The sequence below is a fragment of the Trichechus manatus genome, unplaced genomic scaffold (assembly GCF_000243295.1).
Source record: "Trichechus manatus latirostris isolate Lorelei unplaced genomic scaffold, TriManLat1.0 scaffold00090, whole genome shotgun sequence".
Taxonomy (NCBI): domain Eukaryota; kingdom Metazoa; phylum Chordata; class Mammalia; order Sirenia; family Trichechidae; genus Trichechus; species Trichechus manatus.
This window is the reverse complement of record NW_004444026.1, coordinates 4,791,978-4,817,594: the sequence shown is the minus strand read 5'-3', so window position 1 is coordinate 4,817,594 and position 25,617 is coordinate 4,791,978. Positions and strand designations below refer to the sequence as shown.

The following is a 25,617-nucleotide window of genomic DNA, read 5'->3' as shown; positions in this document are numbered from 1 at the left end:
TGTATATTTGTGGTTTTCTATGCCAACCCATGTTTTTCCTAAAGCAAACAACCCCTAGTATTACTGGGTCTGCAGCCAAATACAAAGATTAGGACAGGGCCTGAGTAGGGATAGGCTGCAATGCTACACATGTTTTGCATTTTACTCTCCAGGAATCCTGTGTGTATAGAAAGGTGTCAACTCAAATCAGTAAGAGGCTCTACATTTACCCAACATATTCTATCTATCACTAAGAATTATTCAATCCATTCTTCACACGATATGAAAAAACTCAAAATGAATCACTGACCTAAATGTAAGAGTTAGAACTATAAAGCTCTTAGAATAAATATAAACATAGAACTAAATTTTCTTGAATTGAAGGTAGCAAAGGTTTCTTAGCTATGTATGACACCAAAAGCACAAGCACTAAATTAAAAAATAGATTAATTGAACTTGATTGAAATTAAAAACTGTGCATCAAAGGTAAAAAAACAACCCATAGAAAAGGAGAAAATATTTGCAAAATCATATATCTGGTAAGAAATTTGTATCGAGAATATATAAAGAACTCTTACAACTCAATAATAAAAAGACAAGCCAATTTAAAAATGAGCAAAGGATTTGAATATGCATTCTCAAAAGATGACATACAAATGGCCAATAAGCACGTGAAAAAATGTTCAACAACTTTAGTCATTAAGAAAATGCAAATCAAACAGAATTTCAAATTCTCATGGACTCCAGACTATCTGTAGCCATGGAAGCTGGATGAATCCCTGAAACTATTGCCATGAGATAATCACTAAACCTTAAACCAAAAAGATCCCCTGAAATAATTCTTAAAACCAAACAACAGCTTAACTAGTAAAGAATGTCTGCCTTGAGCATCGTGACCTTTTAAGATCCATCTATATGCGATCATATTGACAAGAGCAACTCAAATGATTAGATAGAAAACTTAGGGACCAGTGAGCTTATGTTAATGGGGGAGGAACAACTTGGAAAAGGAGGGTGAGAATGGTTCGCACAATGCAAAGAATGTAATCAATGTCGCTGAATTGTACATGAAGAAATTGCTGAATTAGTACATGTTCCACTGTATATATTCTCAACAACAAAAATAAAACAAATCATTAAAAAATGCAAACCAAAACCACAATGAGCTACCACTTCACATCTATTAGGATGGCTATAATCAAAAAGATAGATAAAAACAAGTGTTGGCAAGAATGTGGAGAAACTGGAACCTTCATACATTGCTGGTGGGAGTATAAAATGTTGCCACTATGGAAAACAATTTGGCAGTTCCTCAGAGTATTTAACATATAGTTACTCTGTGACTCAGCAATCCCATTTCTAGGAATATATTCAAGACTAATGAAAATAATACATCCACAAAAAACGTGTACCCAAATATTTATAACAGCATTATTCATAATAGCCAAAAAGTGTTAACACACAAAGTTCCATCAATTGATTAATGGATAAATAAAATATGGCCTATTCCTACCACAGAATATTATTTAGCAATAAAAAGTAACATGGATAAACCATGAAAACATTATTCTAAGGGGAAAAAAAAAGCCAATCACAAAAGATCACATATTGTTTGGTTCCATTTATATGAAATGTCCAAAACAGAAAAATTTATAGAGACAGAAAGTAGACTACTGACTGCCTAGCACTGAGGCAAGGAGCCGTGGTGGCACGGCAGTTAAAGCACTCGGCTGCTAACCAAAAGGTTGGCGTTTGGAGCCCACCAGCCACCTTGCGGGAGAAAGATGTGGCAGTCTGCTTCCATAAAGACTTACAGCAGTCGGAATCAGCTTGTCAGCAATGGTTTTAGAGTTGTAGAGGGGGCTAGAAGTCAAATGGGAGTGACTGCTAATGAGTATGTATCTTGGGGAGGGTGATGATAAAAATGTTGTGGCACTAGATAAAAGTAATAGTTGCACAACTTTGCGAATATACTAAAAACCGGTGAATTATATACTTTATATGGGAGTATGGTATGTGAATTACCTTATTTTTACACAAATAATGCATGCCTTCTATGTTTGTTTGTCAATCAAGCCCTTACCACAAGAGGTATTTTCAAAAGTGCACTATGCTATTTTTTTTACAGCAACATTTTTAAAAAATTGGCATAGTGCGCTTATGAAAATACCTTACGGGGGGAGGGTGCAATTGGCAACCAAACATAGAAGGCGTGCTGTATTTGCATAAAACTGCAATATATCTTGATAAATTGTTTTTTAAAAAAGAATTATTCAAGCTTCTGGGTCACTATGGCAGAAAAGAGTCAGAAGTTTGCCTTCTCCCCTTCTCTAAGTCCTATTAAAATGACAACAACAAATTTCAAAAGAAAACAAATTCATAGTAGTGCATAGAAAAAGAGAGGACATTATTAACCCAGAGATTTTTATGAATTTATGTTAGACTAATGTGAGGCAGGGAGTTTAGTTTTGTTCAAAGTTTATATCCTGAAGACCTAGAAAAATGAAGAAATGTGTGTGCATGTATGTGTACAGAACACATGAAGAGAAAAAAGTCAGATGTAAATGCTACCAAAATGAGAACAAACTGCTTAGATTATGGATCCTCCTTTTTGTCTCTTCTTTTCACTTTTTTATAGATAATATTTGATAAACAAAAAAAAAAGAAGGATCAAAAAGATTTTATCAGTTCTTGCTTTAAATATCAAATAATGAATCCAACAATGTGCACTTTACCCATCAATTGTTTTTTTTTTTGTTTGTTTTTTTCTCATTTTGCTATCTATAGTTTACATTTCTATAAATCATATTTGGTTCTTTTTCAACTATGTATGTTCCTTCTTCATACTCACCTGTTTTATCATAATGGTTTCTTTTCCCTTTTTAATCTTTTGACCAAGTCTATTTTATAGTTAGACAACATTCTATTATTTCTAGTTTTTTGGGTGTTGAGATCCCCATTTGTTGTATATGCTGACCCTACCATTCATGGAAGTTCTTTCCTTTTTCTCAGTTTATAGTATTTTATTGTGAGCTCATCATTTGTAGGGATTATTTATTTGTTAATATGGGAATCTTATATGTCTTGAGTAGTGAAAGTGTTCCTAAGGGTGGTTTTGCACTTACTGCAGTAGAAATTTATAGAGTTCTACCAGTCAAGAGCAGTTTTATGTCAATTTCTGGACATCACATGAAAGGGTACACATGGACCTCTAGCCCATCCATGCTGCAGGGTTGAGTTTCAATTTAACATGAGTCCTCACCTCCTCCTCACACCCTACCAACCTCCAAGCAAATATACAGTTTTCCTAGTCCCCTTTTTCATGGATGGTCCCCAGTTTTACACAAAGACTCAATTCCCGCTTCCTGCCTTGTGAGGGTGGAGGCCACATGGACTGTTTTCATTTGACTAAAAACACCTGCCCCTTGGCCTGCTGATGATGCGTCTGCTCCAGTTTCATGCCTTAGATTTACATTCCTTCTTTGTTTCTGGCATCTGGGAAAATTCTTCCTTTCTTTCAAGCTCATCTATATACTTAAGGTTTTCTCTACAATTCAATTTGCCACATTGCAAGAAGTCTCTGAAGGCATTCAACATTCACATTTAGAGCAAAAGACCTTAATAGGAGCCACCTTATTTTTAAAAATTTCATCAGTTTGACCTTTAAACAAAATCCCTAACCCCGAGAGAATTACAAATTTGGACACAGTTATTAGGAACAGTAAGTTCCTAAAACAAGAGGGCAGGACAAGGTGGGAGACCTAGAAAGTAAAAAAAAAGGCATTTAATAGGAATTTTAAAAAAAAAGGAAAGAGCTTTATATTTTTATCATCAGTATGGTAGAGAACTATATTTTTAAAATTCTATTATTTGTGACTATATTTATACAGTATTACTTTTTGAATTATGTAAATGGCTTTAAATGACTTATATAAAACACTAACCTTGGACTGAGACAGTCTTAAGAATGTGGAATTTCACCTTTTTATCCCCCTTTTCTTTTTATTCTTGGTTCTACAATGTGGACTTAAATTTTCATTCATGTTTTTCATATGATACAAACATGACAACCTAACAATGACAACATGAAAAAGCAATAAATAAATCAAAACGTGATTCTGGGCTAAGAACATATGGTATATGTTCTTTAACTTTCTTTTTTTTCACACACTTCAGTATGTTGTTGTTTCCAACGTCAGATCTCAAAGATCATCTCATTTAAAGGAAGACACTCCATAGTACTATCCTATACACCCACTCCTCACTTACTGACATGGTTAGGTCAGGTTGTTATGTGAAAATCGGCCTTACGCAAAAATGGAGGATCTATTTTTCTTCCGTTTTCTAACCATCAATTTGTCAGATTTTTTTTATTTAGCAAATATGATCACAAAAATAATGACAGCTAAGATTTACTGATGTGCTCATCACTGTGATGAATCCAGCTATGGATTATTCCTCTGCAGAGAAGGAGGCTTAGAGGAGACACAGCTGAATAAAGCTGGCTGTGTGACTAGAGGGCCCACGGCTTAACCACTTCACCTTCCTCCTGTGCTGGGTCAGAGCTTCCCGTGGGGAGCTGCCTCTAGGGCTCCACTCCCACCCCTGCAAGCCCTGTGTTCAGGATCCCCAAGCCTGCTTTGCCCTCCTAGCCTGGAGAGTCATCACGGCTCAGGGCTTCCTGCAAGGGTGCTGGGAGCCTGGCCAGGCACCTGGCCCCACGAAGGCAGGGGCGTCAGGCCCAGTTTGGCTCACTTTGGGATGTTATTAAACTCACTTACATTTCTTCCAAACATCCTCTCCAATGCCTCTTTTTTACCTCCCTTCCCACCCCACAGCAATTTTGAGTTGTAGGGCTTCAGGCCGCACAGGAACTGGGAACCCAGAACAGGCACCAGCTGGCTTGGAGCTGCTTGAGTGTCCGCCCAGCCGTGGCCACGGAGGCTGCCCCTTGTGGCAGTTGGACACGGTGCCCCCACAAGCAGGAGAGAGTGGAGGATGTGGGGCAGGGCTGCCCAGCTCCCTGGAGGCCGCCTGGAGACCCTCCTTGAGGGAGGGGACACTCTGCAGCCATTGCCACCATGCCCACACCACCTTGTTAATGAGCAAAATAGTCGAATAGCAGATTTTTTTTACTATTGTCATAAATCCAAAATGCCAGATAACAAGACAGATAGTCGGTAAGTGAAAAATAGGTGCATACTAAAGGAAAAGCAGTTAGGGTTAAAGAAGAGATTATGAGTTCTGAAATGAAACGCACCAGGCAAAGTCCACCGCTTTGTGGTGGTCCATTTCCTCATTTAAGTCATCTCCTTTTTTTAAAAAAAGCATAAGCTCAGATCCCTAATCTGCTTGATTTCCCACACAGTGAACATGGGGCAGGCTATGAACACTGTGCATGGACTTATGCTTTCATTTTTCTTGGGCAAATACCTAGGAATGAAATGGCTGGGGTGGTATGGAAAGTGTACGTTTAAATATTTAACTGTTTTTCAAAATGCTGAACCATTTAAGTTCTCACCAGCAGTGTGTGAGACTTCCAGTCGCTCTACATATTTGCCAGCACTTGGTATGGCCAGTCTTTTTAATTTTAGCAATTCCAACTGGTATGTGGTAGTTATCTCTTTGTGGTTTTAATTTCCATTTCCCTAATGACTAATACTTTGAGCATCTTCTCGTGCTTATTTGCCATCCCTATTATCTTCTTTGGTGATGTTTCTGTTCAAATCTTTCACCCATTTTTTATTGGGTTATTGTCTTATTATTGAGTTGTAAGAATTCTTTACCTATTCTAGATACAAGTCCTTTGTATGACTTCCAATTCAAAATGCCATTAGTGTCAATACAGAGAAAACCTGATCTAATTTATTTTACTAGGAAGAACCACAGTGCACTACAGGAAGGTAATTTATCTACACATGATTCACCCTGCCTTTAAAAAGAATAAATTTAAAAAAAAAAAACCTGACATGAAATATCTTTCAAAAATCATATTCCTCACAATCCATTTTTATCTGAGCCCAGAAAGCACTTTACTAAATTATTCACACTGATAACCATAAATCATCATGAGGGCAAAATTTTCTTACATACATAATCTAACATAAAATGACTTCATTTAAAAAGAACTACAATATTTAAAGTTTTAGTACTTCAGTTATCTGGAAAACCAGCTAGAGGCTTCAAGGTGGCTAAGTTCTCACTACATTACCACCAAAGAACCTTAAAATTGTGACACATTTTCTACGGCTTCCCCTTACTGGACCCCCACCTTTCATTTCCCCTATTTCTCTTGCCTTACAGTGATAGACCCTAAGTAGTTCACGTGAAGGCAGGAAGGAGGCAATATGAGAACAGTTCTCTTCCTCCTTCCTTTAGTAATCAGATGTCTCACTCACAGAAGAGTCTCTGAAGGCCTCCCTCTGAGCCTATTTGTTCTGATTTTAGATGCCACTCTAACAACAAAACCATTTACAGCAAGTATCTCAAGGGGTGAGATCAGATGACTTTTGAGTCTTCTCAATCCTGGGTATCTGTTTCTCTAAGGGAGCAGGTAGTATAAAATATCAAACACAGAATTCAGAACCAGGAAACCTAGATGATCATCTCAAGCCTGCCAAAAGAGTTTGGGCAAGTTAATTCATTCTCTTGGCCTTAGTTTCCTCATCCATAACATGCAAAGAGTAGATAAGATGATTTCTAGTATTTCTTCCAACACAAACATTCTGCTAGTTTGATTATATAAGCTTCTTTTCTAACAGCTAAACACTGATTGGGCACCATGTGCTAACCATCGAGCTATGTACTTAAAATCTCATTTGATTTCCACTACAACTCTATGAGAAGTTACTATCATTAGTTCTAGTGTACAGATGAAGAAACTGGTGCAAAGAGCAATTAAGTAACTTGTCCACTGCCACCCACCTTATCCCAGGACCCATGCTCTGCGACTACCTCTTGGCACTTTGTATTCAGAAAACTGGAAGGAAGAAGGGGTTGCTTTATGCCACACCACAGACAACAGTAAGGACTAACTACTGACAGTTTACATGCTTCGAAAACACACACAGACTTTAAAATGAAAGTTAGGACCATTTATGAAGGTCTAAAACCCTCTATACAACTCAGTAACTCCTGAGAGCACCTATTTTACCTCACTATACAATTATGTAAATACTATAATAAGAGGACTGCATTAAAGCCTAGGTCTTTTCACCGGTTCTTCCCAGTTCAGTCATGGCTGAGGATGCAAAACCGGAAGAGACTCGAATTTTTAAAATTTGGATGAACCAGAACGATAACCAGACTGGGAAAAACTACAGGTCAAAGCCCTGCTAGAAACCTAATCTCTGTCTCAGAAAACAAGGGCAGCATACGAACTGCATAGCAACCAAATCTCTTGCCCTTTGGATTTTCAGCACAGTCGGAAGCAGGGGTACCTCGCTCAATGATGGTGGCTGACCAGGCGGCCTTGAGTGTGTGTCACTCTCCAAAGTCCTGCCAATAACCCAATCTCATGCATCAGGCTCCTGAAAGGGCTCACTATAACTCTCCAGAGTCTCGCATTCCAGGGCTTTGACACGTAGTTTTTCCCATTCTGGTTATCATTCCAGATCACTCAAATTGTAAAAACTTGGGTCTCTTCCAGTTTACCTTCATCAATCATGACTGAACCAGTTTGAACTGGTTCGAAGCCCTGCTTTTCACACAGTCCACCTGTAACACAGTATACAGAACTGTCTAAATTCAAGAGGGATAAGAATCAGGATCAGGACAAAGCTGGTTCCTATGAGGTGGAGGTCAGACATTCCTCTGCTCTCCAACTTCTTTACCATTTCTAACACCAGCTGTTCCGCCTGCAACATTCTCTACTTCTCTGCAACAGCCACACAGAACTCACAGATCATACTCACAGTTAAGTGGTTTATTAGGTAAGTAACAGGCTACAACTTGGGATCAGTATCAATCAGGGCTTAAGCGGAAAATTTCCCAAACTGTCCAAAGCATAAAGGCAAAACGCTACATATAGGAATTCATTGCACCGCACCAGCAGAGGACTGGATTTCTCACCTGATTCTAAAGCATCTAAACTATGTGTCCTTGGGTAAGTGCTTAATATCTCTGAGGGTCATTTCTTCACCACCTACTTATCTCCAAAAGTTTATAAATCAAGAGAGAATGTAGGAGGGCGATTTTGTCCACGGCCAAGAGTTTTTATAAAAGGTTGACTCCCCTTCTTAACACCACATAGGCCCTTTCACTTTCTCACAGACTTTGACAGGTCACTGTTCTTCATACAAGATGAGGAACAGACTTTTACTCCTCTTCAAAGACTTCCTCAAATAGTTCTTCTTTCCAAATTTTGACCAAAGAGAAAGACAGACAGACACACATGCACGCACACACACAGTGCCATCTGATGACCTGGAAACTCTTCAAAGAATGCACTTGCCTAAAATAAAGCTACCCTCCTACTGCAGTGTACCTCCTCTGATTAGTTTAGAAAAGCCATGCCATCAACTAAGCACAGCAGCCCAGAGGGATGGTGCGCTGACTGGAAAGTCTTGAGTGGAGCTGTCAACCAACCCCTAATAAATGTAGGCCCTCTGGTTATGCCCCAGACGAGCTCCAATGGTACCTCTTTTTTACCTCTCTGCAGTTCAAAGCTGCTCCAGGATAGCGACTGGAGTGGAAGAGGGACTCTTCCTCTACTCACTCGCTGCCTCCTCACCAAAGACCCAGCACAACTGATGACACATGTATACATTTAGCTCAGAGTCTTGCAACAATTATTAACTACTGCTCTAGTCTCTGAAAAGCTCGTAAAAGCTGCAACAGCTCCCAGAAAGTAGCAGGAAATAGAGAAACCAGTGAAGCACGGTTACCCCTTTCATTATACTGATGAACGAATAATGAGAATCCAGAGCTCTTAATTCCCAGCCAAGGCATTCTTCCCACTGACCACATGTACTACCTTACCCCATTCAACACTCTACGCTCTGTGTCATTGATTCAAAAGTCCTGCATAAAGCCCAGGGTTGACAAGCAACAGCCTGCAAATGATCTTTAATTGTTTTCCCTAGAGTAACCCAGTTTAGTGGTAAAATCTAAGCCTTCTCTCCCTAGAGCAGTAATACTTTCCTTGGGTTTACCTGGGAATCATAATCCAATTGAGCTCGTCTGACCTGGCTATACCATTACTGAGCCACCATCTGAGGCACTGCCACCTAAGTATTTCTGGGGATGCACTCAGAAGTCACTGTCAGCATTTCCAATCTCCATGAGGCTGCTTAGACAGTTTAAGTCACTGTGTCAAGGAAGAGCGTGGGAGATGCAAGAAACAGAAACAGTAAACAGCTGGATGACAGTTTCCGGTATTAGTTAACCCTTACTTTTTTTCAAAACCTATGCAGGAAAACATATGTCTATGCATCTCATTCAAATAGAAATATTAGTCTATTCTGTTTACTACCTCTCCTGAAGGTCTTCTGAGTTTGGGCAGTGTTTTGATGACAAATGACTGTTCTATATGAAGAAACATTAGAGTTGTTTTGAAATGATAAAAATGTGCCATCATTTCTTTGTGAAGATACATAAAGAGCACTTTCCAAAAGTCAATATAATCTCGCACCTTACACCCCTCCTGCAGTAAGCAACAGTTTTTGCTGCCCCTGTTCCAATTTCCAGATCAATCCCTCTTGATTTATGTATGTAAAACAGTACTTCAGTCATTTTCTGTCTGCCTACCTAGACAAAATGCAAATTCTCTACCTGCTTTGGAAGGTCCTACATGATTTGGCCCCTTTCTAAATGGTTACCTTTCTAAACCTATCTCCCACTAATATGCTTTGCAAAAGAATCACTCTAGTCTACTCCCTGTTCTTCAAACAAATTCTATTTTCTGCCACTATATCCTTTATTTATCAGAATATTAGTTCAACTTCTACCTCCTCCATGAAGCCATCACCAGCCCAGGAAAAAGTAGTCATTCCCTCCTATGTTGCATCTCTAGTAAATTTATTCTCTGTACGAATCATACAGTTTAGCATATACCACTCTAGTCATTCAGAGACACGTCATTTTGTCCAGATCAAAGAATAAGCTCCTAGTGGGCAAGGACCATGGACCATGTCTTCTACTTCTGTGTACCCTCATACTGTCCAGCCCAAGTAACCAGCACATAATACCCAAAAAAAACCATTATTGTCAAGTCAATTCCAACTCATAGTGACCCTACAGGACAGAGCAGAACTGCCCCACAGAGTTTACAAGGCTGTAAATCTTTACAGAAGCAGACTGTCACATATTTCTCCAAGAGCAGATGGTGGGTTTGAAGTGCCAAACTTTTGGTTAGCAGTTGAGCACTTAAGCACTGAGCCACTAGGGGTCCTTAGCACATAAGTGCTTATTAAATGTTATTTGCTCAGTAAATGCACGCATACTTTTACACCTACAAAATAATCACACTAGAAACAGCAATACTACCAACCATTTTACCAAGACAAATAAGGAGCTGCAAATTTAAAGCGTCATTTTGGTTTGCTTCAGGTATGATATATCAGAGCTGGCAATACAAGGAAAACTACTCGAAACCCACAAATTAGGCAGAGGATATGTAGACATTTGATATCATCCCTACCTAGCTACATAAAAATTATGTTTTATAAAGTCAAAGGAAGCTCAATCGGCACAAAATCACATGTGGCATTCAAAGCCAAGGCTATACAAAAAAGGCATTTTCAACAGTCTTGGGTGGCCTATAATTCGTATTCTCTGCCTGAGAAATAGTGAATAGATGATTTATTGTCCTAAACTTTAAACCCAGAATAGTTAGATATTTACGCTACATAAGTAGCAGTACTGGCCACACTATATGACAAGAGAAATGTTATGAAACATAGTTGTCTCTAAATTTGGTCACTGATAAAAGTAGAATGATTTTTTTTAATAAACCAACTGTTTTGTACTGCACTTAAGAATTCCTACCTATTTGTATATCTAATAAATATTCATTATTAAGTTAAAAGGAATTATAAAATGGTTGCATATACATCACCCTCTCGGTATTCCCAAATATTATGGGGCCGATTATATAATCCCATCTAACATCTGAATCATAACTCTATAGGTACCATTTACAGTTTCCAGTTACCCCTGGTGGCACAGTGGTTAAGAGCTTGGCTGTTGACCAAACGGTTGGCAGTCTGAATCTAACAGCCACTCCTTGGAAACCCTATGGAGCAGTTCTACTCTGTCCTATAGGGTCACTATCAGTTGGAATCGATGCAACGGCAACAGGTAGTTAACATTATAGTTACCAGTCCCTGGAGAAGAATATCATGCTTGGTGTCTTAGTCATCTGTGCTGCTGTAACAGAAATACCACAAGTTGATAACTTCAACAAAGAGAAATTAATTGTCTCACAGTCTAGTAGGCTACAAGTCCAAATTCAGGGCATCAGCACCAGGGGAAGGCTTTCTCTTCTCTGTTGGCTCTGGAGGAAGGTCCTTGTCATCAACCTTCCCCTGGACTAGGAGTTTCTCAGAGCTGGGACCCTGGGCCTAAAGGATGCAGTATATACCAGGTGCTTCTCTCTTGGTGGTGTGACATCCCCCCCACCCCAGGTCTCTCTTTATATCTCAAAAGAGATTGACTTAAGACAAAATCTAATCTTGTAGATCTGGTCAACGTAACTGCCAAAAATCCACCTCATTAACATCATAGTGATAGGATTTACAACTCATTGGAAAATCACATCAGATGACAAAATGGTGGACAATCCCACAATACTGGGAATCATAACCTAGCCAAGTTGACAGATACTTTTGGGGGACACAATTCAATCCATGACACTTGGTAAAGTACCGGGTTAGTGGAAGAGAGGAAGATCCTCAACAAGATGGACTGACAGAATGGCTGCAACAATGGGCTCAAACATACCAACAATTGTGGGGATGGTGCAGGGCCAGGTAGTGTTTTCATTCTGTTGTACAAAGGGTCTCTATGAGTCGGAACTGACTCCACGGCACCTAACGACAACAACACAGTTACCATTTGGCTTTTGCAACTGAACAGCAGCTACTTAAGGTCAGATTCCTCCTCCATCCAAAACAGAAATCAGTATCAGACAACGATGAAGCTAAGCAAAGTCAGGATTATATTTCTAAATGTCAACCTGAAAAGTCAAGAATGTGATGATGATGATCATCATCATGATACACAGTAATAGCGCAGCAGATACTTTTATAGTACTTATTATGTGCGAAGCATGACCTGATATCTTTACCTATGGGTACTTATTTAATCCTCAAAAGAATTCTGAGGCATGCAGTTATCATTCTAATCCCATTTTACAGATGAGAAAACTGAGGCACACAAAGGTTAAATAACTTACTCAAGGTCACACAGCTAGTAAGTTACAAGGTCAGGATTCAAATTCAGGAAGTGTAACCTCAGAGCCCAGGCTCTTAACCACCTGCAGTATCCCTTTCTGAACTTCCAAAACATGCTAATACCCCCTTTATCATCACTTTTCCACAAATACATCTACATGTTTTTAAAAATGCAATAAAACTATTTGTATTTTTATCTTGTACTTCCTTTGGAAAAAATTCCTAAAAAAATTTATTGTCTCAACAGGTTGCGAGCATGAGCATTAGAGTCAGGCAGACCTGGGTTAAAGTTCTGGCTCATCTGTGTGAGTGATTCTTGACCCTGAGGAGGTTATTTAACTTCTCTGTACTTCAGTTTCTTCATTTGGAAAATGGGGACAGGAGTACCAATTTATAAGGGTGTTATGAGTACTAAATGAGATACAGCATGAAGACACTGAGCATAGCACCTGGAACACAGTGAGTATTCAATAAATGTTACTTAATATTATTACTATTATTAGTACTAGTAATAGCTCTTCTATTTGTTTCACATTTACCTGTTTCAAACTTAAGGTAAATTGCTTCCAATTCCACAGTACTGGAATCTGATAAATAGATTTTATCAATACCTTCTGAAACAAGAGATACAGTAATCTCCAAAATTAAGACTGCAATGCCTGTAAATCACTGTAGAAATGTTTCCTAATAATATATGTTGGTAGCTGTATGTTTGGTGGCACAAAAAGTAAGGTGGTCAACATATGCAATAATGGTAAAATGCGGAAAAAGAAAACCTCATGAGAATTAATTCACGAAATGTCAAATACCAGAAGCTGAGAATTCTTCAAGCCAATACTGAAATTACCTACAACAGGCTACAAAAACCACTTCCTGTATTTCTGAAGTCTGTATCTTGAGAAGACTGTTTATTGAATGACTGGGGTGAAGATGTTTCACAGAGATAAGAATGCAAGCAGAGAAAAAATACTCAGAAATCAATAGCAATTTATATCTTTTACCTGAAAGGAAGGCAGTGGGAAAACACTTACTAGTATCCGGAGTTTTCTCTTCAGATGTGCCAAATAAAAATTCATATTTGGCCTTGGCAACACTCTGGGAATGTGCTGATGCATTGTTAACCCAAACAAATGTCTCTGCCTGCAAAATTAGAACAAAACGAAGACATCATTAAAAAGACATTATAAGAAAACACATCAAAAAACAAGCTATCCAACAAGGGGATGATTATGCAATCCTGATTTATCAACTTGACGGAATCCTATACAGATACTAAAAATGAAAATTGCTAGAACCTGAAAAAAATCATAATACAAAACTATCATTTCATGATTACAACCAACTAAAAAAGATATACATATGAATACCTATAGGGGAATAAGGAAAAAAAGTTTGGCTTGATTGCATGATAGAAGTATAGTAGGGTTTTTTAAATTAAAATTATGTTACTTTTCTCCCATTGGAAAATTATATTTTATTTTTAAACACATCATTTTCCAAGAGATTATCATTACCAACAGAAAGACTACTTCTAATGGGTAGGTTCTGTTAAAGTACGCCAATAAAAAGCAGTCTATCCCCAAAAGAGATCACTATTAATCGGGAACACCGTTCAGTCAAACAGGGCATGAAACAGAACTGCCAGGTATCCTATTTATACTGTTTGTCCTAAATTTGAGCATCTGCCCCAGTGTCCTTTGGAATTCATGAAAGTCTCTTATTTGAAAGAAAAACCATGAAGATGACAGTGAACATGGTTCACATCATGATTCTGAATTCCTAAGACTTTCTTTCTGGCTGCTTTAGGCACTTGCAACTCTCAGGAGGGGCTCCCTTCTCTGGCCTAGGAGTAATTCAAAACAAGCAACAAGATGGAAATTTCAAAACACAAAGAAATTTGACCTGGCCAGTCAAGAAGACATTTTTCTGCCTCTTCACTCTGAACTCAAACATTAATCAGCATCCAGACATTACCACACTGGTTATGAGACATCTATCTTCTTTTCTCATGTCTGAGCATCAAGAGTTCATTAACTTTGGGGAAGAAAGACATGAAAGGTTTTAGCAGCAACCAAGTAAGTACTTCAAAGTAGGAAGATTTCAGGACTTCTATTACATCCCTTTGGAGCCCTGGTAGCACAGTGACCAAAAGGTCAGCAGTTCAAATCCACCAGCCACTCCTTGGAAACCCTATGGGACAGTTCTACTCTATCCTATAGGGTCGCTATGAGCGGGAATCGACTCAGTGGCAATGGATTTGGTTTGGGTCTTAGTATATCCCTGGAGCAGAAATGACTGGCAGTGGTGAGAAGGTCCAGTCATAACTCCATCACCCTCATTTCACACAGGTTCAGTGGGCAGGCCCCTCTCTGTTCTTCAATACCAGTATCAAAGAACTAGCTTGTACAACTTTTTTATCTATTCATGCAAGTTTATGTTTTCACATTCAAATTTATATCAGTTAATCAATTAAGAAAAATTAGACTATTTTGATGAGTATACAAAAAAATTAATCCATGGATTGCAGATGACAGCTGTAGTCATATTATCAGTCTCAGAATCCTATTTCTGTATTTTTTATGGGTAGATACTACTGACAAAATCAGAATTACTAATCTGCAAACAGGGCCTCTGCATAGAGCTGTGAGCACTGTGTACTCATAACCCCAGGAGACACCATTCACATCACAGCCTATCAGACAGCACCAGCACTTCTCCTGAAGTCTTCCTGTTAAAATGTAACTCCGTACATCCTGTTGCTAAGATCAAAGCCATTCTCTTGATTTTTTTTTAACTTCTGTTTCATCCAATTTCTACATGTACAATTCAGTGACACTTAAACTATGTTCTTCAAGTTGTGCTACCATTCTCCCTATCCTTTTCCAAATTATTCAACCACATTATCTTAAACTCACTGCTCCCTAAGCTTCCCATCCAACCTTCTGACCTGCCGTTGTCAATCTGGAAACCCTGGTGGTGTAGTAATTAAGAGCTATGGTTGCTAACCAAAAGATCAGCAGTTCAAATCCATCAGGTGCTTCTTGGAAACCCTACAGGCAGTTCTACTCTATCCTGTAGGGTCGCTGTGAGTCAGAATCAACTTGATGGCAACGGGTTGTCAATTTGATCCAGCAGAGATAATTCTTTAAGAGAGTGCAATGCTCAAAGTAGACATACTTTAGTAATTCAGATAAGATAATTTTTGATTAAAAAGAGACTTCAGGGGATAGTTTTGGTTTAAGGTTTAAAGTTTACATTGGGGTAGTTGTTTGGAGGGTTCATCCAGCCTCAATAGCTCTAGAAAATTTGGATTCCATAAGAATTTTAAACTCTATTTCACAATTTCCCCCCTTTTGATCAGGACTCTTTTACAGAATGTTTGATCAAAACATTCAGAAATGTTAGCCAGGCGCCATCCAGTTCTGGTCTCATGGCAAAGGAAGCAGTTGTTCATGGAGGCAAGCAGACATGCATTTGACTTCCTCCTCTGATTCCTGACTCTCCTTCTTCCTCTGTTGCTTCAAGTGAATGGAGACCAACTGTTGTAACCTGGATGGCCACTTGCTAGCTTTTAAGACCCCAGTCACTTCACAACAAACTAGAAGAGAGAATAGAAGTACTGGGAAACAATATTAGGCCAATTGATTGGCATGTCTCTCAAAACCATGACTCTAAACCTCCAAACCAAGAAAACAAATCCTCTGAGGTGTCTGGTTGTACATAAGCAGCCTCAACAGTGTCTTTCTGTTTTGTTTTGTTTTTCCTGGTAACAAAATATGTAACATTTGCTAACTCAACATTTTTCAAGTGTACAGAGATCAAAGCCACTCTTAACTCCTCTTTTTTTCTTATTTTTAATGTGTGGGTAGAAACTGTGAGTCTACAATTTTATAAGAGCAATGCCTTTACCCTAATTCTGGTTGTTCCCCACTTGAGGAGAAAAAATTCATAGTATTGAACACCTCTGCACGCTAGAATCTTTAAACAAATCTCTCTGCAGCTTGGCTGATGCTCCTCTGCTGGGTACATATTCCATGTGACTGACTTAAAAACCTTTATCTGCACTGACATGGAAAGGAAGTTTCACAATATTGGGGAATTTCCTATTTCTTTCCTTATAAGGTGTGTACTTTGACTTTTTTTTAACATTGTATTTTAGATGAAGTGTTACAGAGCAAATTAGTTTCTAATTAAACAATTAATACACATTTTGATTTGTGATTGGTTGCCAACCCCACAACATGTCAACACTCTCCCCTTCTCCTCCTTGGGTTCCCCATTACTGGCTTTCCTGTTTCTCCGGCCTTCTTGTCCTTGCCCCTGGGATGATATGTCCATTTAGCCTCGTTTTGTTTGGTGAGCCTGTCTAATCTTTGGCTGAAGGGTGAACCTCAGAAGTGATTTCAGTACTGAGTTAAAAGGGTGCCTGGGGGCCATACTCTCCGGGTTTCTCCAATCTCTGTCAGACCAGTAAGTTTGGTCTTATTTTGTGTATGTGAGTTAGAATTTTGTTCTACATTTTTCTTCAGCTCTGTCCAGGACCCTCTATTGTGATCCCTGTCAGAACAGTCAATGGTGGTAGCCAGGTACCATCTAGTTGTGCTGGACTCAGTCTGGTGGAGGCTGTGGCAGTTCTGGTCCATTAGTCCTTAGACTAATCTTTCCCTTGTGTCCTTGGCTTTCTTCATTATCCCTTGCTCCCAATAGGGTGAGACCAGTGGAGTATCTTAGATGGCCACTCACAAGCTTTTTAAGACCCCAGACACTACTCACCAAAGTAGAATGTAGAACATTTTCTTTATAAACTATGTTACACCAATTGAGCTAGATGTTCCCTGAGACCACGGTCCCCAGCCCTCAGCCCTCAGCCCTCAGCCCAGTAATGTGGTCCCTCAGGGAGTGGGATGTATCTATGGAGCTTCCATGACCTTGCCTTCGTCAAGTTGTGCTGGTTTCCCCAGTATTGTGCACTGTCTTACCCTTCACCAAAGTTACCACTTATCTATTGTCTATTTAGTGTTTTTCCATCCCACCTTCTCCCTCCCTCGTAACCATCAAAGATTATTTATTTTTCTGTGTAAACCTTTTCATAGTAGTGGTCTCATACAATATTTGTCCTTTTGTGACTGACTTGTTTCACTCAGCATAATGCCGTCCAAATTAATCCATGTTGTGAGATATTTCACAAATTTATCATTGTTCTTTACTGTTGCATAGTATTCCATTGTGTGTATGTACCACAGTTTGTTGATTCACTCATCTGTTGATGGGCATATAGGTTGGTTCCATCTTTTTGCTATTGTGAATAATGCTGCAATGAACATGGGTGTGCACATGATTTTGACTATTTTTTAAAAGCTGTTTCTTCTCTTCTCATATTATTTTTGGTTTTACAGATTTAAAACATTTGAGATAAATAGTTTCAAACAGTTTTGTATATATTATGCAAATGAAAAACTATAGCAACAATTCAATATGGTGAGAATTTTCTTCCTATAACTCAAACAATTCTGAGAGTAATTTCTTAAAATGGCTCTGCAATCACTTAATGCTCATATTGTATAAAATTTCTTTCTGAGAAAGGTGCACACTCATATTGGTGCTACATGCTTGATAACCACAGTGCGATAATTATCCTTTTCCTCGAGAGAGGAAATATTAATTTTTTATGTTTCTGGAGCTTCAAGCTGGTAAAAGAGGAACTTGGCCAAGGGGCTCCGATAATAGATGCCCTAGTTTAGGTAGGCAGTTAGAGAAGGTTCTCTAAGGAAATGATACTTACAGAGATGAGAAAGATGAGAAGATTTGGAAGGAGAGGGGACATCCATCTAAGCCGAGAGAGGGCCATATGCAACGGCCTTAAGCTTTGAAAGGACTGCTGCTGTTGTTGCTGTGTGCCGTCAACCCTATATGACAGAGTAGAACTACCCCATAGGGTTTCATCCTTACGGGAGCAGATCTCCAGGTCCTTCTCCCATGGAGCCGCCAGGTGAGTTTGAACCGCCAGCCTTTCAGTTGGCAGCCAGACTAGCCTACTCAAGATACTGACAGAAGGCCAATGGAGCCACAAAATAGTAGGTGAATGGGCAAGTTTAAAGACTCATAGGGAGAATCACACAACAGGAAGTAAGACTGGAGGGACGACAGGGGCCAAAACCACAGGTGTATAGGTCAAGGCCAGTACCCATCTGTTAGTTTGGCTTGTATGTCACTATGATGCTGGACACTATGTTACCAGTATTTCAAACACCAGCAGGATCACCCATGGTGGACAGGTTTCAATGGAGCTTCCAGACTAAGACAGATTAGGAAGAAAGGCCTAGAGATCTACTTCCAAAAATTAGCCCGTGTAAACCCTATGGATCACAACAGAATACTGTCCGACTTGCATGCTTTGTACATGTCATCAGGAGTAATCAATCACTAGAGGAGAACATCATGTTTGGTGAAGTAGAGGGCCAACAAGGGCCCTCTCAGTGAGACGGATTGCCACAATAGCCGCAAGGATGGACGAGAACATACTGGCAACTGTGAGGATGACGCCAGACCGGGCAATGTTTCATTCTGTTATATATGAGAACGTCATGAGTCAGGGTCGACTTGACAGTAGATAACAACCACATAGGTCAAGGAAAGGAGGTAGCATTTTATTTCTCACTGTGGATTATGACCAAAACTGTTTGAAAAACATTCCTCTAGACTGCTTCTTAAACTTCAGTATGCATGCATCAAAATCACCTGGAGGGCTTATTAAACACATACTGCTGGGACTCACTCGAGAGACTTTCTGATTCAGCAAGTCTGGGGTGAGGTCCAAGAATTTCAATTTTTTAACAGTTTTCCAGGTGATGTTGATGTTGCTGGTCCATGGACCACATTTTGGGAACCACTGCTATTATATCAATGTTTTTCATGCTTTAATGTGCATAAAAACCACCTGGGAACCTTGTTAAAATATAAATTCAGCAGGTCTGGGATAGGACCTGAGATTCTGCATTCCTAAAAAGTTCCCAAGTTATGCTGATGGTGGCATACAGATCACACTTTGGGTAGCAAGGCTTGAAGCGCTAGGGTTTGAAAGAAATGCAGTGGTTTGAAGTATATTCATACTCACAGAAAAGAAATATTTTTAAAGGACTAAAGACCCAAAAGTAAAATACAATAAAGGGTTCTACCCTAAAAAAGCACCCTGAAAATTGACCATTGTGGGGGACTCCAAAATCCAACATTCAGGCTAGAATCAAAGCATTAACATCCCCCCAGCCTTGCCAAGTGAAATAAAATTGATTCCTAGTACATTAGTTATTCTGGAAGCAGCCAGCCTCAAGGACACATCCTTTTCCTGTGCTAAGAATTCCTAATCTTCACGTATCTCCACAATAATTTTTGCAGGTCACTGAAAAATTTCATCTGAAACAATCAGCTTGATGGGAGACCCACCTAACTCAGTGCTGCTTTTTTCTTCTGTACTGCTAACTGAATAAAATATATTCTTTTTGGTTATCATAGTCATTTTAGAAACATAAATCTCAATAACCAGCATAGGACATGAAGGTAGTAAGTCCCAAATGGAAATAAATTAGCAAACAGACTGATTGTCAGGTGATCTAGATTTTAATCTCAACTCTGAAACTAACAGTCTCATACTAAAGTATAATCTCTGGCCGTCAGCTTCCCTAATGGTAGAAACTACAGAGTTCCTCCCACCTGGAGCAAAGAAGAAGGAAGAACACCAAAGACACAAGGAAAATATTAGCCCAAGAGACAAAAGGGGCACATAAACCAGAGACTCTATCAGCCTGAGACCAGAACTAAATGGTGCCTGGCTACCACCAATGACACCCTGACAGGGAATACAACAGAGAGTCCCTGACAGAGCAGGAGAAAAGTAGGGTGCAGAACTCAAATTCCAGTAAAAAGACCAGACTTAATGGTCTGACTGAGTCTGCAGGGACCCTGGAAGACGTGGCCCCCGGACTCTGTTAGACCAAAACTAAAACCATTCCCGAAGCCACCTCTTCAGACAAAGATTAGACTGGATTACGGGACATCAAAAGATACTCGTGAAGAGTGTGCTTCTTAGCTCAAGTAGATACATAAAAGTACATGGGCAGCTCCTGTCCAGAGGTGAAATGAGAAGGCAGAAAGGGACAAGAGCTGGTTGAATGGACACGGGAAATCCGGGGTGGAAAGGAGGAATGTGTTGTCATAGTATGGGGAGAGCAACTAGGGTCACATAGCAGTGTGTGTAAAAATTTTTGTATGAGAAACTAACTTGAACTGTACACTTTCATTTAAGCACAATTAAAAAAAAAAAAGTAAAGGGTTACTCAAATGTATGTCTAAGGTCCCTTCTAATCCCAAAGCTCAATTATTTGTCATATTTCTAAACCAATCATCTTCACATATATTTTATTAAGGAGGAAGAACACAAATCTTTTCCTTGTGACAAAACTACAATGACACAATCATCAAAACATGCCCTGTATTTAAAGATGTAAGCTGACCATTAATTGGATGGGACAAATAAAATCTCAACCTTACACTTTATATCACTTTTCAAATTTACAAAGAATTTTTACTTACATTATCCAACTAGTAACACATTACTAATTAAAATGACCAATTTTAAACGCAAGAGAAACACTACTGATTTGAAATAATCTTTTTACTTGTTTAACTACAGAAAATAAAGAGGGCAAAGCAGAAAGCTACAAGCAAATTTTAGAAGTAAAAGTAATTTTCAAAGTTGGTTTGGGAGTGGCAGGATAGAGCCAGAGAAGTGGAGATGGGTTGAGGAGAGTATGAGGAAGGTGGCAAGATCTTTCATATATATATATATATACACACACATATATATCATATATATTATGTATATATTATGTAGATATATATATACATACATACATATAAAACTATTCCAGTTGTTTTCCAACTGTGTACCTCAGAGCCCTAAAATTCAAAAGAATTGATTGGGTTTATAGATGGGGTCACTGGTCAGATCAACTAGCGGAGCAGAAAGGACTCTTGTTCTCCAACCTCACACCTACTTTTTCATCTACAGTAGCTTCTGTTTTATATATTCAGGTTCTATATCTGGTTTATTTAGGGAATGAGGAAAGATTACAATGCAAAAAAAAAATTTTTAAATACAGTTTCAAAAATTACTGTTCCTTATTTCTGGGTAAGATGGCTAATTGAGTATATGCATCTACATTTGTTCTCTTTCAAAATCCAATGAAAAGCACAGCAAAGAGATGTTTCCTAAAAAGCATGAACCCATACATGAAGTATAATTATAAATTAATATTATTGAGCACATAATGCATAAAGATATAATTTTTACAACAACTACATAAAGGGAGGAGGAAGGTTATAGGAACAGAGTTTTGTAGGTTGCTGAAGTTAAGTTGGTCTCAACTTCAACTAGGCTGTTACAGATTGAAAGTTGTTAAATGTAATTTTTACGGTAACAACAAAGAAAATATCTAAAAAATATATATGCAAAACGAGAGAAAAGAATCAAAATGATTCAATATAAAAAATCAACTAAACAGATAACGGCAGTATTGGAGTAAATGAGGGACAAAGAGGGTATAAGACATACAAAAAGCAATAACAAAACGGCAGAAGTTAACTCCTTCCTTATTGAAAATTGCTGTGAATGTAAATGGATTAAACTCTCCAACCAAAAAACACAGAGTGGCAGAATGTATAAAAAAAACATGATCCATCTATACACTGTCTACAAGAGACACATCTTAGACCAGACGACATAAACAGGTTAGAAGTGAAAGCATGGGAAAAAATATTCCATGCCAATAGTAACCAAAAGAGAGCTGAGCTAGCTATACTGATATCAAAGAAAATAGGCTTTAAGTCAAAATCTGTTATAAGAGACAAAAAAGGGGCATTATATAATGATAAAAGAGTCAATTCATTGAGAAGTTATAACAATTATATGTACACCTAGCACCAAAACCCGTTGCTGTCAAGTCAATTCTGACTCATAGCGACCCTACAGGACAGAGTAGCATCAGAGCCCCAAAATATATGGAAAAAAAGAAACCCGACAGAAATGAAGGGAGTTCTATAGTACATATAACAGTAAGGTATATACCCACTGCTAGGTATATACTCAAAAGACTTGAAAGCAGGAACACAAACAGATACTGGTAGGCCAGTGTTCACTGAAGCATTATTCACAACTGCCAAAAGGTACAAACAACCCCAGTGTCCATAAACAGATGAATGGATAAACAAAATGTGGTATATACATACAATGGAATACTACTCAGCCATAAAGAGAAATGAAATTCTGACACATGCTATGATGTGGAAGAACCTTGAAAACTTTATGCTAAGTGAAATACTCCAGACACAAAAGGACAAACATTGTATGACCCCACTTACATGAAATACCTAGAACAGGCAAATGCATAAAGGCCAGGTTTATTAGTGGTTATCAGGGATGGGTGAGAAGGGGAAATGGGGGAGTTATTACTTAAGGGATACTGAGTTTCTGTTAAGGTTGATGAAAAAAATTTGGAAAGGAATAGTGGTGATGGCTGAACAACAGGTTAATGTAATTAATGCCACTGAGTTGCACACATAAAAATGGGTGAAATGGCAGAAGTTTTTTTACATATATTTTACCACAATAAAATAAAATTAAAAATAAAAATAATTTTAAAAAGCATAAACCACAGGCAAGGGGAAAATAAAAGACAACATTTTTGAAGCAAATGTCCAATGATAACTGACACAGGAGGCCCCAGGAATACCTGCAGAAAGCAAAGACCCAAGGCAATTTACAGCACAGATCGGTCAACATTCAAAGAAATGAGGGCCCCAGGTAAACCCCTGCAGTCAGGGGAAAGGGAACAGCTAAAGGGAGTAGAACTGGTTAAAAGGAATGGTTACAAGGCAGTTAGATCTCCAGATCCTCACCTCCACTTCATTGAACAGCTGCTCTTTCTTCACCCAGACAAAAGAATAGAGTTTCGTTCACCGGGCAAATTTTTCAAAAGAGCATCTCTGGCCTGAGGACACTAGGCACAAGTGATGAAAAGGATATCATAATGGAAACAAGGATTAAGTGAATATGTGTATACTGGATGCTGAGATGCCTAGACTTCTCCCACCCAGCTCCTAGAATGTTCGTAGCCTAGACTTTGCCCTACAGGCTGGAGATCTGAAGATTTTTCTCTCAGGCATGCAACCAGCCCAAGAAGAAAGGCTGAAATAATTGAATCAGGGGTCCGATAATAAACAGCCTGCCCAGATCCTTCTACAGTGAAGTTAGAACTTCCAACTGGCTATTTAGACTCTGTTTCTACCATCTGATCCTCAGCCCCCATTCAAAGTTCACCATTATCCCAATAACGTCCTTCATTACAAAGGGGTCCAGTTCAGAATCACATGTTGCATGTATCATGTTTCTTTAGTCTCCTTCAATCTGGAACAGTCCTTCAGTCTTTCCTTAACTTACTTGACTGGCCTTTTTTGAAAATTACAGGCCAGTTATTTTGTAGAATACAAATGAGGTCTGTCTTTATCATTCCTTGTGATTAAATTCAGAATATGCATCTGACAGGAATATCACAGAAGTGAAGCTGTTCTTCTCTCTGCTGCCTATCAAGTGGCACAAAATTTTGATTAGCCTCATTGCTGATGGTGTTCACTATGATCAACTGGTTAAGGTGGTATTCGCCATACTTCTCCACTGTCAACTTGAAGTTTTCCCTTTTATAATTAATTAGTATGCTATAGAAAGGTTTTTAGAAATTATGTAAATATCCTATACATCATGACACTTTCAATTTATAAATTTATTTATTTTTATCAGTAAGGGCGAATTTCCTATTTTATTCAATGGGTTGTAATCTACTATTTCCATAATTTAGTTCAATGCTCAGATTGCCCAGTTTTGGACAGTGAAGTCCATTCAAGCTGGCTACTGGGTCTTTTTGACATGTCCTCATTATTCTTTATTTCCTTACTCTCCGGTACAATAGGATATTCCCAGCTTACCTTGTATTTTTCACACCCTAGATGTGGAATCAGCCACTTCTTTAAAAGAATAAAACAATAACAACAACAAAAAATAGAGAATGATATTTAGAATCCAAGATCTGGACGTTAGGTATGCTCACTGCTATTGGAGTATAGCTGCTCACAAACCATCTCAGTAGACAAAGCTAAGAAATTTTAAATAGACGAAAGACAAAGATGACAGATAGACACACACACACACACATACACTGTGGTATAATGAATAATGCCCCCCCCACCGTAATTTACTCATAGTTATCCTTGAAACCTGTGAGTGTTACCTCATATGGCAAAGAATCTGCAGATGTGATTAAGGATCTTGAGATGGGGAGATGATCCTGGATTATCCAGGAGGGCCTTAAATGCAATCACAAGTGTCCTTATATGAGGGAGGCAGAGGTCAATTTAAGACAAAAGAGAAGGCTGTGTGATGGCAGCAGAGGGAAACAGAGTCAAAGAAAAGATGCTATGCTGCTGGCTTTGAAGATGAAGGAAGGGGCCATGAACCAAGGAATACAGCTCTAGACACTGGAAAAGGCAAGAAAGTGGATTCTCCCCTAGAGTCTCCAGAGGGAGCATAGCCCTGCCAACTCCTTGATTTTTAGCCCATAAGACTCATCTCAGACTTCTGGCCTCGAAAAAGGTAGAATAAATTTCTGTCGTTTTAATCCACCAAGTGTGTGGTAATTTGTTACAGCAGCCATAGGAAAATAATCAGACACACAGAAAAATATCTGTGTATTTCTACATCCATCTATATTTATTTCCACATCTATCAATAAAAAACCCATTAGCATTGAGTAGATTCCAACTCATAGCAACCCTACAGAACAGAGTAGAACTGCCCCATAGAGTTTCCAAGGAGTGTCTGGTGGATTCGAACTGCTTACCTTTTGGTTAGCAGCCAAACTCTTAAACACTGTGCCACCAGGGCTCCAAAATCAACACCCATGGAAGCAGCAGTCAAGAAATCAAACGATGTATTGCACTGGGCAAATCTGCTGCAAAAGACCTCTTTAAAGTGTTCAAAAGCAAACATGTCACTTTAAAGACTAAGGTGCACCTGACCCAAGCCATGGTATTTTCAATTGCCTAATATGCATGTGAAAGCTGGACAATGAATAAGGAAGACCGAAGAGGAATTGATGCCTTTGAATTATGGTGTTGGCAAAGAATATTGAATATACCATGG

General features: G+C 38.8%; 1 protein-coding gene across 1 annotated transcript in view; it reads right to left on the bottom strand.

The window, feature by feature from the left end:
- PSD3 (pleckstrin and Sec7 domain containing 3) overlaps positions 1–25,617 on the bottom strand; it is a 573,181-nt gene that overhangs the window by 394,096 nt on the left and 153,468 nt on the right. The window contains exon 2 of the mRNA XM_012557204.2: positions 13,403–13,511. Coding sequence (XP_012412658.2) covers positions 13,403–13,511 — 109 coding nt within the window. The remainder of the gene's footprint in view (positions 1–13,402; positions 13,512–25,617) is intronic.